Raw genomic sequence first — 17,851 nt, 5'->3', positions numbered from 1 at the left:
AATGGGAACTGACAGTGCAGATTCTGTAACTATTATCACATGTTTACAGGCATGATGATAATGAGTCACATTCCACCGCTTTATACAAAGTAGTATAAAGTAGAATTGAAATTTTGGTTTATCCTTACATTTATCCTTACATTTGTACTGTTTACTGTCTGATAGACACACTGTTTTCTGAACATTAGAATCCAATTCAGTGCCTGGCACTTACAAGGGGTCAACAATCATTTAAGTAAGTGAATGAATGGGCATGACGGACCTTCAGCATTTTATTTTTGGCGTGTATATTGTGGGTTTATATTTACCCACACACATTGGCAAAAATGGGAAAACACCTTCAAATCTAGGTGAGGACAAGATCTTTGCTTCTTGAGATCATTTCTTTATCTTTCTTGTTTGGAAGATAGTTTGAAAGTGTCTATCAGACAGTAGTCTTAATGGAAAGTGACTCAAAATGAAAAAGTCTCAGTTCAAGGCCTCTTTTTTTTACAATCGATCTTAGCCAAAAGCCTGAGAAGCAATCAAGCCCTCTTTTTTTTTTTTTTTAGTCTTACACAAAAGGAAGTGAGTATGAAGTTGCTTGCATAAACTTAAAGAACTGCAGAGATGAAACCCAAAGCAGGAAGAAACATGCCACCAATGTACTGGAGGGGAACACACTGTGTCATGTGAATAGACATGACAAAAACAGCCTTCTTTAAATTACTTTTGGCAATTGTGATCGCATTCATTTTAATCTTGCCAGAACATTTTAAGACACCAAAAGGTGAGTACATAATTATAATTTATCTTTTCTTTTTCTAATTAAAAAAAAAATTATGATAGCTAACGGTTGCAAGGAAAGATCCTCTCTTTGGATACACGCTGCCTGGGCTGAAGCTCTATGTCTGAAAAGTTAAGAAAATGAGATTGTAATTTTAGTTGACTGTTATATAGCACAGTAACCTTATTTGTAGTACTTAATTATTGTGGCATACTGTAATGAAATAAAAAATGAAAAGAAATATTTAAAATGTGTAGTCTAGATTTTAAACATTGAGTTTACATTCATCTCACATGGTTTTGCTCTTTGAAGTAGTTTCCTTCAAAACAGTTTTAAGTATGCTTTTACACTCTAGACTTATTTCACAAAGCGAGTCATATTTGTTATGTTAAAGGTGTTTGATTTCCCTCTACCACAGCTATTTCACACAAATAACTCACTGTTGCTTTTTGAAAAATAAGAGAATTTAAAATAAGATGGGTGCAAATTTCAGCAGGTGTGTGCGTATGTATATTTGTAACTAGAGAAAAAATGGAACGAAATGTCCTCTGCGGATATTTCAGGGATTTGTGATATTATTGTTGGAACCTAGGATAAGAAAATAAATAAATGTAAATTTGAACTATTTTTATATGTCAGTAAAAGATTTAAAATATATATAAATGTGCGTTCAGAAAATAGTTGTGCTCCCTAGCATTTAATAATAAGAAAAAGTAAAAAGAAAACACTATATTCTATCATTAAAGTTATATGAATTTGCTTAAAATCAGGGAAAAGCTTATATTTGATGACATTCTGCCATGATTACTATTGCATGCACATGATACTAAGCGGCCAGATAACAATATTTTTGCTAAACAAACACTATGTGCAATTTTGTGAATGATTGAATTTTTCAAAATTTTCTTGGTTTTCTGGCATTATGTTGCTCAGACTAAACAATCATAACATATATTTTTAATTCTTGATTCCACTTAGTGAAAATATAGAGAATAGTTAGAATTGGAATGGAGATAACTTATTTCAACTTTTAAGCCTTTTAAATAGTAAGCTGATTTGATAGTTATCTAAGGTAGGCCATGAAGATGGACCTCACATCTCCAAAAAAACAGGTTCATCTAACGAAAACCAAGTAATCAGCCTCAAAAAAGATTTCATAAACTATTTGCTAACTGTTGGTTACTGTATTATGAGAACTGGTGATTGCCAGAGCATGTGAAAAGCTTTTCTTTCTTGGGCAGATGTCTTGACAGTAATCAACCATTAATGATTTTTGTGTTTTTACTTTCACAACTAATTACAATCAGCTCTCACTACTACCTATATTGCCTCTGCAAACTTAAAATAGCCACTTGGCTTTTCCTGGTCCAAGAACAGCACAGATATTTCCTTGGACTCTTTAGGGGGATGGATTTATTTGGGAATTTTATTTCAAAGGGAACTTCCTTGGGGCCAACAAACAAAAATGTTTGAAAACTGTCATCTTATCCTGATGTCATTTTGTGGTAGAAGGAATTTTGCACACAGCCACCGTAAATGAAAGGTTGATGATTGAGTAAAATATTTTACACATGCAATTGTGCACGTTTTATATTTTATAATGGTTTATGGATCACCAGGAACAAGGTCACATAGCTTCATTTTATCTAGCCTAATACAGATTCAACTAAAGGCAAATGATTATTTCATTTTTTTCAGTAATTTTTAAATCACAGTTATAGTTGCCTTATGAAATGAGTTGACATGTCAACTGGCATATTTCATAAAATAAAATATCTGGTAAAAATTTTTAGATGCTCATGAAGTGCTAAAATTAACCTTGAGATTCTCCTGTATAGTCCTACTCTTCTTATCAGTTACTTGTGGGTTTTTCCCCCATTTTTTTTTCTTACATCCTATTCACTTTAATTTCTAAGATAAATATTATAAAATGATTTTTACTTATAAATTATTCACTGATACCACGTCGTTAACACATCAAATGAATTCAGAAGGAATCTTAATGAGGAATAATGTATTCATGAGGTTTAATAGATTTGATTTCAAAATAATAAACCCTCTGAAGGCCTAAGTTAAAAATAGAGAACTGTGTTTGATCATTTTTCATCAAGAATGTGTCTGAGTCTCTGAATAATCATTACTCAGAATATTCAATTATCATAATTACACAGTATAAGCTATCTAGTCTAACTTTATTGAAGAAGAGGAACTTCTTCAATGGTGTTTTGGACTTTTAATGAGTTTGCATTGAGCATGCACTGGCAAGAGAAACTATTTTAATACTTCCAGTTTATTTGAAAGACAGCTTATACTAAGATACAGTAGTTAATGTAATGATTTGCTACACTTACATTGCATGTAGATAGTGGAGTTAGAAAAGGAATGGATATATTTTGATTCAGAGATGCTTGCAATTAAGAGAGCCTGGGTTGCCCCAAACAGGAGACTTCACCAACCAACTTTTATTGGACTTACAGTGTTTAAGAGAGAGAGACCTGCTTAACCCATATCAATCTCAGTGATCTTTTATTTATTTATTCCTTCGGTCATGAACACTGCCTACCTGTGCTGGCTTCCGCAGCACATATACTGAAATTGGAATGAATAGTGTCTACCTGTACCAGGAACCCGGGGCTACAAAAACAACAGGCAACTCTTCCTTCAAGGAGTTTTCAGTTAGCGGGAGGCCTGACTGGTAAATAATTAAATACAATACTGTAATTACTGAAATAGCAATGTAAAAAGGTACAATGGAAACATAAAAGTTGCTTCCAGGCCTGTCTGGGGAGGATGTTCCTTCCATTTTTGTTGCAAAGAGATAACTGTCAGAGCTCTAATGATCAGCTAATATTTCTCCTTACCTGCTTGCAGAAGCACTCTCTAAGAGAAGCAATTATTTTCAAATAAAATGTACTCATATAAATATCTCAGAAGTTCTTGAAGCCAGAAATTGTAGTCATACAAATGTCTTACTGATAATTCACGGCAATGCAAGACAGGAATAGCAGAGATAACAACACCTCAAACCTAATTTTATTTAGCTATTTGACTTCCTCGCTTACTTGTAAGAGCCAAACTGACATAAACTATGTTTACCAGCTTTCATTTTCCCTGGCATTTCACACTTTCTGATGGAAATGTTAGTATAATGGACCGTGAACTGCAAGAAAACAGTGGACAAAGGAACTTAACTTACAAAGTATACAAAGTTAGGATAAACCCTGAAGTATTCAATCCTATGTACACATCACTTATGTCTATATTATAAAGAACAGTGTTATCAAGAGTAACTGCAACTAATTTGCCTGAAAGTGTTCTTAGTTCTTAAAAATGGGCACTTAATTTTTCTCTCATCAACTGGCTCCTTAAAAAGTTAATCAACAATTCCCAATAAGGTCTGGGATATAGACTAACAACTATTAAAAAAAATTTTTTTTAATGTAGTAAATACTTACACATGTACCAGGTACTATACCAAGTACTTTTACAAGTAATAACTCATTCTGACACATTAAATACTTCATCTCATTTGTGGCAAAGCATCATTCTCAAGAGAGACTATTCTGAAAATATTCACAAAGAAGGAATAAAACTAGATGGGTAGATTTACTTTGTTGTAACATTTTATTTCTTATGGAATTTTCTGAATCTTTATGGAATGCAAATGGCTACTGATCGACCCAATATGTTTACAAATATATTGTAGACATTAGATGCTGGCAAAAAAAAAAAAAATAGACACTGCTAAATAAAATGCTTTCCACTGCTTTGGCAGAACGGGTTTTATTCTGTTAGATTATATACAGCAACCCTTGCTTGGGATGCTTTCTATTAGGTTCTCATTGCATTGGTATATGCCCTTTCTGTACACCTTTTTTGTTTTTATAGAAAAAACAACTTTCTTTAAAATAATAATGCGGTAATATATCTTACCCTGATACTGCTGTTTCTTTTCTCCATAGCACTCATACCCTATATAACTTACTTATTGTGTGTACTTTTTGCTGTCTGATTTCTCCAAATAGAGCATAAGCTTGATGAAAATGAGGTTTTTGTCTGTTTAGGTCATATTTTAAGCACTTAGGACAGTACCTGCCACATTAAGAGGCACTCACCAAGTATTTGTTGATGGAGTGAATTTTCTGACTCATACTGTAAAGGAAATAAAAGTGAAACATTCTTGAAGGAAGCATTTCTTATCTGATCATCATAACCACCTTTTGATTTAGGCAGATCAGGCACTATTATCCTCCTCTTGTATTTTTGAAGCAAAATTTTACTTCCCACCTAGAACTTTTAGGTTGTGCAATGTATGAAATTTATTTCACAGAATCTTTCACTTAAAAGATATGTGTCTGTTTACCCTAGGTTATTTTCCTACCATTTTTTTTTCCCATGGAGAGTTTCATAATGTGCATTTACTTCCCTATTTTGACAAGTAAAGTCAGCAATCTTTCTTATCTCCCACTGTTCCACATACTGTTACCATAAATTAAAAGTAACCCCAAACTTTGCCCCTTTTCCCCAAGAAATATTTTAAATTGTCTTTCCCAAATGTTCTATGAATAAATCCATATCCTGTCTAGACTCCCCTGTTCCTTACCTGGTTAACACCATCAATGTATCATTCATTTGCAACATGATGTATTTTTACCCTTTCCAACTCAGTATTACTAGAGAAGCCTCAATTACTGAACCCAAAATGGAAATGTAATTATTCAAACTTTTGCTATTGAAATTGATACTCTTTGAGTCTATACCAGTTGTTAAAGAGGCAGACCTGTAACCAAAGGAAAAAAAAAAGTATGTTAACTAATATCTCTGTAATTAGGCAGCTAAGCCATTAGCTTTTTTTTCTCTCCTGGCAGCTAGTATTTTTTTTAAGTTTATTTATTTATTTAGAGAGAGAGAGCGAGCGAACGGGGGAAGTTTAGAGAGAGAGGAAGAGAGAGAATCCCAAGCAGGCTCTGCACTGTCAGCAGGAGCCTGATGTCTGGCCTTGAACTCAGAACTGTGAGATTATGATCTGAGCTTAAATCAAGAGTGGGACATTTAACCAACTGAACCACCCAGGCACACTAGCTAATATTTTTAAATTGCTGAATTATGATACAGAATATCCAATAATGATTAAAGCTATTTAAAAATTTTTAAATGTTTGTTTGTTTGTTTGTTTATTTACTTAGAGATAGACAGAGTGTGTTGGGGGGGAAGGGCAGAGAGAGACGGAAACACAGAAGCCAAAGAAGGCTCCAGACTCTGAGCTGTCAGTACAGAGCCCGACAGCGATCATGACCTGAGCTGAAGTCGGACGCCTGAGCCACCCAGGCACCCCTGATTAAAACTATTTAGAAACAATTGGAGGTGTTTTGTTTAGTTTGGCTATTTTTTTAAAAGCACAATTTACATACAGTAAAATACAAAGATCTTAAGTGTTCGGTTTTATAAATTTTGACAATTATATGTGACTATGTAACTACAACCCCATACAAAATACAGATTTCCATCACTCCCAGAAGGATTCCTTTTGCTCATTTCTTGTCAAATTTTCTCCTATTCCCAAGGCAACTTTCTGACCTGTGTCACCATAGTTTAGTTTTATCCCTTCTTATACTTTATATAGACGGAATCATCACACAGTATCTATTTTTGATCTAGCTTCTTTAGCTTAGCATAATGTTTTTGAGATTCACCCATGTTATTACGTGCATCACTAGCTCTTTTCTATTTATTGCTAAATAGTCCATTATACAAATATATCGCATTTGTCCCTTATGCCACTGGGTTGTTTCCAGTTATTGGCCATTATAAATGTGCTGCTATGAACATTTTTGTACAACTCTTCATATGAAAATATGTTTTCATTTCTATCAGGTAACTAGTAGTAAAATAGCTCAATTATTTAATTTGATAAGAAACTGCCAAATGCATCTCCAAAGTGGTTGTACTAGCTATGTTTCTGGTGGTAAAAATTGCTTATTTTCTTCAGTTTGTATTTCATATACTGAACCAATAACACTTAGAATATGTATTGTCTGAAAGAATCCATGCTTCTTCCAAAGTTCCTCGACAACTCGTTAACAGAGAAATAACCTAGGTATTGGGAAAATATGACTCGACATAGAGTAGTTTCTGGAGCTGCTCTTGTCTGTCAAACAATGAAGATTTTACTGTACATTCTCACTTATTTTTGAAGGTCAACAGAGAGTTGAGACTTCTATTCTTGCATTCAACCTTGAAAAATACTCTTGGCACAAAATATCTAAAAATGTGAGATAAAACATTAAAAACTAAAACATTAAGAACAACAACAAAATATATAGTTGAACTACTAACAAAATAAGAAAACTCCTCAAAGGTGGAAAATGATTATAAATTATGAATCCAGACTGGTAAGCAAGAGTAAACAGATTGGTCACCTGAGTAGCCTAGAGTCTGTTTCATGGGTCATACATGGTAGACAGAAGCCAGAGCTTAAGACTGGGACCCCAAAGGTGACATGCTCTGTGAAGGAGTAAGGAATAATCTAGGGAAAACTTGTTTGGCTATGAGGAAATTTGTCTGCCTTTACCTAGGCCCTGGAGAGAGTAAGGAAAAAATTTCCCTTGAGAGTTTGTGAACACAAGTTGGCCATAGCTTGGATATTAATGATCATTGCCTATAAGGTGTGAAAGGCCAAATCCAAGAATTAAGTCTTATCTTTGTTTTTTTTTTTTCTTGTATAAATTTGACATGTGACATTGTTCCCTAGTACTTTGTTGAGGATGTTTACATCTGTGTTCATCAGAGATATTGGCCTGTAGTACTTTTGTGTGTGTGTGTGTGTGTGTGTGTGTGTGTGTGTGTGTGTGTGGTGTCTCTATCTGGTTTTTGTATCATGGTAATGCTGGATTCAGAATGAATTTGGATGTTTTCCTTCCATTTCTATTTTTTGGAATACTTTGAGAAGAATAGATATTAACTCTCCTTTAAAATTATTTTTTTAATGTTTATTTACTTTTTTGAGAGAGAGAGAAAGAGAGAGAGAGAGAGAGAGAGAGAGAGAGAGAGAGAGGACAGAGAGAGAAAGAGGGAGACACAGAATCTGAAGCAGGCTCCAGCCTCTGAGCTCTCAGCCCCGAGCCTGACACAGGGCTTGAACCCACAGACTGAGAGATCATGACCTGAGCTGAAATTGGATGCTTAACTGACTAAGCCACCCAGGCACCCCTATTAACTCTTCTTTAAATATTTGGTGGAATTTGCTTGTGAAGCCATCTTGTCCTGGTCCAACTTTTTTTTGTTGTTGGGAGTTTTTTGATTACTGATTCAATTTCTTGGCTATTCACATTTTCTATTTCTTCCTATTTCAGTTTTGGTAGTTTATATGTTTGTATGAATTTATCCATTTCTTCCAGGTTGTCCAATTGGTTGGCCTATAGTTTTTCACAATATTCTAATTGTATTTCTGTGGTGTTGGTTGTTATTTCTCCTCTTTCATTTATGACTTTATTTATTTGGGTCCTTTCTCTTTTCTTTTTGATAAGTCTGGCTTGAGGTTTATCAATTTTATTAATTTTTCAAAGAATCAGCCCCTGGTTTCACTGATCTGTTCTACTGTTTGTCTAGTTTCTACACCATTTATTTCTGCCTTAATCTTTATTACTTCCTTCCTTCTTCTGGTTTTGGGTTTTGTTTGTTGTTCTTTTTCTAGCTCCTTTAGGTGTAGGGTTAGGTTGTTTATTTGAGGGTTTTGTTGTTGTTGTTGTTTTTTGTTTGTTTGTTTTTTTGCTTTTTGAAGTAGACCTGTATTGGTATAAACTTTCCTCTTATAACAGCTTTTACTGCATCCCAAAGGTTTTGGATTGCTGTGTTTTCATTTTCATTTGTTTCCATGTATTTAAAAATTTCTTCTTTGATTTCCTGGTTGACCCATGCATTGTTTAGTAGCATGTTATTTAACCTCCATGTATTTGTGGTCTTCCCAGATTTTTTCTTGTGGTTGACCTCTAGTTTCAAAGTGTTATGGTCAGAAAAGATGCATGGTATGATTTCAATCTTTTTGTATTTGTTGAGGCCTGTTTTGTGGCCCAGTATGTGACCTATTCTGGAGAATGTCCCATGTGCACTTAGAAAGAATGTGTATTCTGCTGCTTTAGGATGAAATGTTCTAAATATATCTGTTAAGTCCATCTGGTCCAATGTGTCATTCAAAGCCATTGTTTCCTTGTTGATTTTATGTTTAAATGATCTGTCCATTGATGTAAGTGAGCTATTAAAGTCCCCTAGCATTATTGTATTATTATTGATTAGTTCCTTTATGCTTGTTATCAACTGTTTTATATATTTGGATGCTTACATGTTGGGTGCATAAATATTTACAACTGTTAGATCTTCTTGGTGGATTGTCCGCTTTATTATGATATTCTCCCCTTCTTTATCTTTGTTACAGTCTTCGTTTTATTTTTTAAAGTTTATTTATGTATTTTGAGAGAGAGAGAGAGAAAGAGAGAGAGAGAAAGAGAGAGCACGAGCATGAGAGGGGCAGATAGAGAATTCCAAGCAGGCTATCAGTACACAGCCCAATGCAGGACTCAGTCTCACAAACTGAGAGATCATGACCTGAGCCTATCTCAAGAGTCGGGCACTTAACCAGCTGAGCCACCCAGGCACCCCTCCAGTCTTTTTTTTTTAATTTTTTTTTTCAATGTTTATTTATTTTTGGGACAGAGAGAGACAGAGCATGAACGGGGGAGGGGCAGAGAGAGAGGGAGACACAGAATCGGAAACAGGCTCCAGGCTCCGAGCCATCAGCCCAGAGCCCGACGCGGGGCTCGAACTCCCGGACCACGAGATCGTGACCTGGCTGAAGTCGGACGCTTAACCGACTGCGCCACCCAGGCGCCCCTACAGTCTTTGTTTTAAAGTGTAGTTTGCCTGATGTAAGTATTGCTACTTTGGCTTTTTTTTTTTTTTTTTTTGACATCCATTTGCATGATAAATGTTTCTCCATCCTCTACTTTCAATCTGCAGGTATCTTCAGGTATCTTAAGTCTAAACTGTGACTCTTGGAGGCAACATATAGATAGATCTTATTTTTTTAATCCATTCTGACACCCTATGTCTTTTTGTTGGAGCATTTAGTCATTTATATTCAAAGTAATTATTAATAGATATGTACGTATTGCCATTTTATTACTTGTTTTGTTGTTGTTTCTGGAAATTTTCTCTGTCCCTTTCTAGTATTTGTCACTTTTGGTCTTTTTCTCCCAAAGAGTCCCTTTTAATATTTCTTGCAGGACTGGTTTAGTGATCATGAACTCCTTTAGTTTTTGTTTATCTGGGAAAATCTTTATCTCTCTTTCTTTCTGAATAATAGCCTCGCTGGAGAGAGCACTCATGGCTGCAGATTTTTTTTCCATTCAGCACTTGAAATATATCATGTCACTCCCTTCTGGCTTGCCAAGTTTTTGCTGAGAAGTCTCCAGTTAGCCTTATGGGTCTTCCCTTGTAAGTTAAGGACTTCTTTTGTCTGGCTGCTTTTAAGAGTCTTTCTTTATCACTATATTTTGCAAATTTAATTATGTCTTGGTGTTGCCCTGCTTTTGTTAATTTTGATGAGAGTTCTCTGTGCCTCCTGGATCTGGATGTCTGTTTCTTTCCCCAGATTAGGGAAGTTTTCAGCTATTTTCTCAAATAAATTTTCTGCTCCCCTTTCTCTCTCTTCTTCTTTTGAGACTCCTGTAATACGAATGTTATTATGGTTGATTGAGTCACTGAATTCCCTAAGTGTATTCTCATGTTCCATAATTCTTTCTCTCTTTTGTTCACCTTCATTATTTTCCATTACTTTGTCTTCTAGGTCATTAATTCATTCCTCTGCTTCCTTCAGCCTACTCTTCATTGCATCAAGCCTGTTTCTAATCTCTTTTGCTACATTCTTTATCTCTGGTTGATTCTTTCTTTACTCTTTTATCTCTGTGGTAAGGATTTCACTAATGTCTTCTATTCTTTTCTCAAGTCCAATGAGTATACTTATGATTGTTGCTTTAAGTTCTCCATCAGGCATGTTACTTATATCTGTTTCACTTAGATCTCTGGCTGTGGCCTTACCTTGTTCTTTTATTTGGCATGAATTCCTCCATCTTGGCATTTTGTCTAAGTCTCTGCCTTCTTCTCTGTGTTAGAAAAGGCAGTTATGTTTCCTTCTTCTAAAAGTAGTGGCTTTATGAGGAGGTCATGTAGTGTCAAGGGCCTGGAGCTTCAGGGAGTGTCTTTGGTGTATGCTGTGTGTGTCCTGCTATTTTGTTTTAGCTGCTCTATCCTTCAGGTAAGTCATTTGCAGAGGCTTTCTTTGCCTGCTGTGGGCAGTGTTTGGTTCTTGGTCTGAATGTGGCAAGTATTAACTAGGTGTTCTCTGGTCTGCTTGTGAAATGAGACCTGATACCACTTCCATCAGAACTGAGACCATGCAGAAATCTCTGGTCAGATGTGGTGTGGGCAGAGGTTTCTGCTGGTCTTCTAGGGGAGGGGACCCACAATGCTGGGACTGAGGCAAGCTTGACTGAGAAGAGTAGTCTAGTCTGAACTCAGGGGACTTGGTGTAAGCAAGTTAGGTAGCCAGTGTCAGTGCTATGCTGCCTCCCGCAAGTGGCTCTGTGTTTATGCTGAGGGGTGGGGAGGGAAATGGTGACAACCAGTTCCTTTGTTACCTGAGAGGCATTTCCACGAAGCTGCCTCTCAGGTATATGCTCTGAGAAGAGCAAATAATCTCCCTGCTGTGTGCCCCAGGCTCTCTTCAGATTATTGTTTCCATGCTGTCTGCCCCTGGGCTGTTTGCCTGCCTTCTCTCCCTGACGCCTCTTGGCTCTATCCCGGCCTAGCCCACTGACCTTTAAAACTCAAAACTTCAGGGGCGCCTGGGTGGCGCAGTCGGTAAAGCATCCGACTTCAGCCAGGTCACGATCTTGCGGTCCGTGGGTTCGAGCCCCGTGTCGGGCTCTGGGCTGATGGCTCAGAGCCTGCAGCCTGTTTCCGATTCTGTGTCTCCCTCTCTCTCTGCCCCTCGCCCGTTCATGCTCTGTCTCTCTCTGTCCCAAAAATAAATAAACGTTGAAAAAAAAAACAACCTCAAAACTTCAAGCCCCACTGGTTGTAAGATCTCAAAAAATATAACCCCTCTCATTTTCCAAGCCAATGGCTATGGGAAATGTTCTCCTTGTGTATTCCCCTGTGTGCTCCTCTCTGTCTCTCTCTCTGCCTCTCTCTCTCACCCTTCTCCATTACCATGGCTCCCTCCCCTCTGCAGTATCTGTGATCCATTTCTCCCCTAAACCATAGCTCCACACTTTTTACCTTCTTCAATGTGGACTCTTCTCTCCCTTTGGTTGTGGAGTTTGTTCTGTCAGTCTTCAGGTTGATTTCTGGAGTATTAGGATGATTTGATAGTTATCTAGTTGTGTTCACAGGACAAGATGAGCCTAGGATCCTGGTCCTCCAACTCTGCCACCATCTTCCCTCTCTCATTTGATGTTTTTTAGATTTCACTTATAAATGATATCATACAGTAACTGCCTTTCTTGATCTTATTTTACTTAGGATAATGTACTCAAGTCCATCAATTTTGTCACAGATGGCAGGATATTCTCCTTTCTCATAGGTGAACAATACTACATTTGTGTATATATAACACATTTTCTTTATTCATTCACCCATTGATGGGCACTTGAGTTATTCCCATATCTTGGCTATTGTGAATAATACTGTGATAATACTGTATGGGTGTGCAGATATCTCTGTGAACTCCTGTTTTCATTTCCTTTGGGTATCTACCCAGAAGAGGAACTGCTGAATGATATGATCTATTTTTAATTTTTTGAGAATCCTCCATATTGTTTTCCATAGTGGACAGACTAATTTATACTCCAGCAGTATATAAGGATTCCTTTTTTACCATACCAAGAAATTTAATTAATTAATTTATTTTTTTTTAATTTTTTTAACGTTTATTTATTTTTGAGACAGAGAGACAGAGCATAAATGGGGGAGGATCAGAGAGAGGGAGACACAGAATCTGAAACAGGCTCCAGGCTCTGAGCTGTCAGCACAGAGCCTGACGCGGGGCTCGAACTCACAGACCGCGAGATCATAGCCTGAGCCGAAGTCGGCCGCTTAACCGACTGAGCCACCCAGGCGCCCCCCAAGAAATTTAATTTAAAGTGATTTTGAGATAATGTGGTATTAGATACCAAGCAGAGGTAAACAGCAATCCTTTCTGGAGGAAAACATCTTCAAATCAGATCTCAAATAATGTCCCAAACAAAATTCTAAGTAACATGAGCTATTGTCAAAAATCATAAAACACATGAAGGCTTATGGGCACCTGGCTGGCTCAGTCAGAGGAGCGTGTGACTCTTGATCTCAGGATCATGAATTCAGGCCCCATGTTGGGTGTAGAGATTACTAAAAATAAATAAATAAACTTTAAAAACCCCACATGAACAGACAATAGTCAACAGAGACAAAAATAGCAGAATCAGATCTTTAAAGGATTCAGATATTGGGGTTATGAGATATATCATATAAAGTAAATATTTAGTTTGTTTCAATAAAAAATGGTATCAAATGAGTATGAGTAAAAAACAAGACTATTAAAAATAATCAGGCAGATTTATGAATCACTATATTATATACCTGAAACTGAAATATCATGCAGATTGGAAAAAGAATAACTTGAAAGTCTAATTATGAAATTATAATAAGATGAAGTAGAAACACAAGGAATAGAATAAATGGATCAGACACAACTGAATAATGAATTGGAATATATATCTGAAGAAATTACTGAGAACACAACACAGAGAGTCAGAGAAAGAGCAAATATGAAATACAGATTAAGAGACATAGAGAACAAAGGGAGAAATCTCTAATGAAGCTATCAAAGGAGAGAAGAGACAAAATGGGGAAACGACTATGTTTGAAGAGATGTGGCTGAGAATTTTACAAAAGTGAAGAAAGACATACATCCTCAGATTCAGGAAACCTAACAAGTCCCTACCAGAATAAATACAAAATTCTCTAGAACATGAAAAAAAAAAATCAAAAACAGCCAGAGATAAAGACTGATTTTCTTCAAAGGAAAATTAGGTAGCTCATTTCTTGAAAGCAACCATGAAACTCAGAGGCAGTGGAATAAGCTCTGCAAAGTACTGAGGTAAAATTAATGTCAATCTGGAACTGGTGAGATGTACATTTTCAGATGAACAAAAGCAGAGAGTTTGTAAACAGCAGATCTTCAGAGAAGGAATTTATAGAGAATTAACTATAGAAGAAAAGATATAATCCTAGAAGGGAGGTCAAACATGCAAGAAATGACAGGGGAAAGACCCTCAATAATTATAACCACGTGGGTTTATCTAAATAAATCTTGAAAATGTTAACTGCATACAACAAAAATAACCACTGATTTGTGTGTCAATGAAAAAACAAGATAGAACTAATATGCTGTACAAAAATAGCATCCCTTTCAGAGGCTGTAGGTGAGAATCCATTTTCTTTTCTTTTCCAGCTTCTGGAAGGTTTCTGCATGCCTTGGTTTGTGTCTTAACTTCTATCTTCAAAGCCAGCAATGGCCTGTTGAGTCTTTGTCACGTTGTGCTATTCGGACACACTCTTTTGCCTCTCCCTTCCATATTTGTGATTATATTAGGTCCTTGGATAATCTAGGATAATTCCCCCCAACCCCCTTTTTTAAGATAAGTGCACCAGCTATCTTCATTCCATCTTCTGCCTTAATTTCTCTTTGGCATGTAATGTAACATATTCACAGGTTCTGGGAATTAGGATGTGGACATTTTTGGCAGGTTATTGTTTCTGTCTATTAAAACTGAATAACAGTAATGTTAGGATTGGAAAAGGACACAGTAGAAATTTAAAATGTAATAAGAGATTACTATTAATAACTTTAAGTCAATAGATTTAAAATGTTAAGGACATATTTATAGAAAAATATAACTTACCCAAGCTTACTTAGGAAGAAATGGAAAATTGAAGAGTGGTACAACAATTAAAGAAATTGAACCAATGGGTTAATATTTGCTAAAAGAAACCCTAGATTTGGGTAATTTTACATGCATGTTCTGCCAAACTTTCAAGAAATAGGTTGAATAGATAAAATAATTTTATAATAAACATTTCCAGAAGATAGAAACAGGGGAGTACTTTCCAATTTATTTTTTAAGGCTAGTATATATCTTGGTACCCAAACTTAACAATGATGGAACAAAAAAGAAAAACTTACAGGCCAATCTCATTTATAAACATTGATTAAGGGGTACCTGAGTGGCTTAGTCGGTTGAGCATCTGACTTTTGATTTTGACTCAGGTCATGATCCCAGGGTCCTGGGATTGAGACTCAGTCAGGCTCTGTGCTGAGCATGGAGCCTGCTTAAGATTCTCTGTCCGTCTGTCTGTCTCTCTCCCTCTGCCTTGTCCCCTATTTGCACTCTCTCTCCTAAAAAAAAATATTTTGAAATAAAACATTAAGAATCTAATTGGATAGGGGCACCTGGCTGGCTCAGTCAGTAGAGTATGCAATTCTTGATCTTGGGGTTGTGAGTTCAAGCCCCATATTGGGTGTAGAGATTACTAAAATTAAATCTTAAAAAAAAGAATCTAGAGGGGAAAATGGCCGCATAGAAGGGTGCTGGGCTCACCTTGTCCTGCTGATCACTTAGATTCCACCCACATCTGCCTAAATAACCCAGAAAACCACCAGAAGACTAGCAGAATGGACTCTCCAGAGCCAAGCGTATACAAGAGGCCCATGGAAGAGGGTAGGAACGACAGAGAGGCGGTGCATGCTACACGGACTGGTGGGAGGGAGCCGGGGCAGTAGAGGGGCAGCCTGCCCGGCAAGGCAGAGCCCCTGAATCTGGCTTGCAAAAGTGGAGGGGCTGGACTCCGTGAGTTCTGACAGCCAGAGGGACTTAACATCTGGAATGTTAAAAGTCAACAGCTCTGCTCTCGGAGAGCGGGGAGGGCGAGAGGAATCCAGGAGGGAGAATTGTTGAGCCTGGGAAGACAAAGCTCAGCTTGGCAGGGGAACAAAGGTGCTTTCAAGTGCCATCTCCCTCTCCCGTCCCCCAGCCTAAATCCCAAAGGGAACCAGTTCCTGTCACTGAACTTGCTTGCACCATGCAAACACCCAACGCTGTGCTTCTGTGAATCCATCCCTCCGATGAGTCTGCCTCCCTCCTGGTGCCACAGGGTCCCTCCCACAGGGGACCACCAATGGCAAAGCGAGCTGAGCCTGCCCCTCCTGCCCCTGTGCACCTTGCAGATCCACCCCGCTAATACGCCAGATCCCATCAAAGCAGCACCACAAGCCTGGCAGTGTAGAAGTAGCCCAGACAGGGGCCACACCACTCCACAGTGAGTCCTGCCCCTGGGAGAGGGGAAGATAAGGTACACACCAGTCTGACTGTGGCCCCAGCAGTGGGCTGGGGACAGACATCGGGTCTGACTGCAGCCAGTCCACCAACACAAGTTACTCCAGACAGCACAGGAGAAGTGCCCTGCAGTTCAGCCCCACTCCAGGGACTATCCAAAATGACGAAACAGAAGAACTCTCCTCAAAAGAAACTCCAGGAAGTAGTGACAGCTAATGAATTGATCAAAACCAACTTAAGCAATATAACAGAACAAGAATTTAGAATAATAGTCATAAAATTAACCACTGGGCTTGAAAAAAAGTATAGAGGACAGCAGAGAATCTATTGCTACAGAGATCAAGGGACTAATAAATAGTCATGAGGAGCTAAAAGTGCTATAAATGAGATGCAAAATAAAATGGAGGTGACCACAGCTCGGATTGAAAAGGCATAGGAGAGAATAGGTGAATTAGAAGATAAAATTATGGAAAAAGAGGAAGCTGAGAAAAAGAGAGATAAAAAATCCAGGAGTATGAGGGGAGAATTAGAGAACTAAGTGATGCAATCAAACGGAACAATATCTGTATAATAGGAAGTCCAGAAGAGGAAGAGAGAGAGAAAGGGGCTGAAGGTGTACTTGAACAAATCATAGCTGAGAACTTCCCTGATCTGGGAAAGGAAACAGGCATTGAAATCCAAGAGGCACAGAGAATTCCCTTCAGATGTAACTTGAATCAATCTTCTGCACGACATATCTTCTGAAACTGGCAAAATACAAGGATAAAGAGAAAATTCCAAAAGCAGCTAGGGATAAACGTGCTCTTACTTATAAAGGGAGACCCATAAGACTAGTGGCAGACCTATCTACTGAAACTTGGCAGGCCAGAAAGGAATGGCAGGAAATCTTAAATGTGATGAACAGAAAAAATATGCAGCCGAGAATCCTTTATCCAGCAAGCCTGTCATTCAGAATAGAAGGAGAGATAAAGGTTTTCCCAAACAAACAAAAACTGAAGGAATTCATCACCATTAAACCAGCCCTACAAGCGCTCCTAAGGGGGATTCTGTGAGTGAAATGTTGCAAGGACCACAAAGTACCAGAGACATCACTACAAGCATGAAACCTACAGACATCACAATGACTGTAAACCCATATCTTTCTATAATAACACTGAATGTAAATGGACTAAATGCTCCAACCAAAAGACATAGGGTATCAGAATGGATAAATAAACAAGACCCATCTATTTGCTGTCTACAAGAGACTCATTTGAGACCTGAGGACACCTTCAGATTGAAAGTGAGGAGGTAGAGAACTATCTATCAGGCTACTGGAAGTCAAAAGAAAGCTGGAGTAGCCATACTTATTTCAGAAAAACTAGACTTTAAATTAAGGGCTGTAACAAGAGATGAAGAAGGGCATTATATAATAATTACAGGGTCTATCCATCAGGAAGAGCTAACAATTATAAATGTCTATGCACCGAATATGGGAGCCCCCAAATACATAAGCAACCTTATTGATAAGAATGTGGTAATTTCAGGGGACTTTAACACTCCACTTATAGCAATGGAAAGATCATCTAGACACAGTATCAATAAAGAAACAAGAGCCCTGAATGATACATTGGATCAGATGGACTTGACAGATATATTTAGAACGCTGCATCCCAAA

General features: G+C 37.5%; 1 protein-coding gene across 6 annotated transcripts in view; it reads left to right on the top strand.

Annotated features, from left to right (window-relative positions):
• The first annotated feature begins 607 nt into the window (after positions 1-607).
• Positions 608-17,851, top strand: part of TMEM156 (transmembrane protein 156) — a 52,511-nt gene continuing 35,267 nt past the window's right edge. For 3 of the 6 annotated variants that reach the window (XM_047092368.1, XM_047092372.1, XM_047092371.1), the window contains exon 1: positions 608-769. In XM_047092368.1, the coding sequence (XP_046948324.1) occupies positions 682-769 (88 nt within the window). In that variant the 5' untranslated portion in view covers positions 608-681. The remainder of the gene's footprint in view (positions 770-17,851) is intronic. The other 3 variants (XM_047092370.1, XM_047092367.1, XM_047092369.1) reach the window with 2 other exon arrangements.

The sequence above is a fragment of the Lynx rufus genome, unplaced genomic scaffold (assembly GCF_022079265.1).
Source record: "Lynx rufus isolate CCGP_SWC_20201006 ecotype Redwood Valley unplaced genomic scaffold, mLynRuf1.p SCAF_3, whole genome shotgun sequence".
Taxonomy (NCBI): Eukaryota; Metazoa; Chordata; class Mammalia; order Carnivora; family Felidae; genus Lynx; species Lynx rufus.
This window is presented reverse-complemented; position numbering and strand designations above follow the sequence as displayed.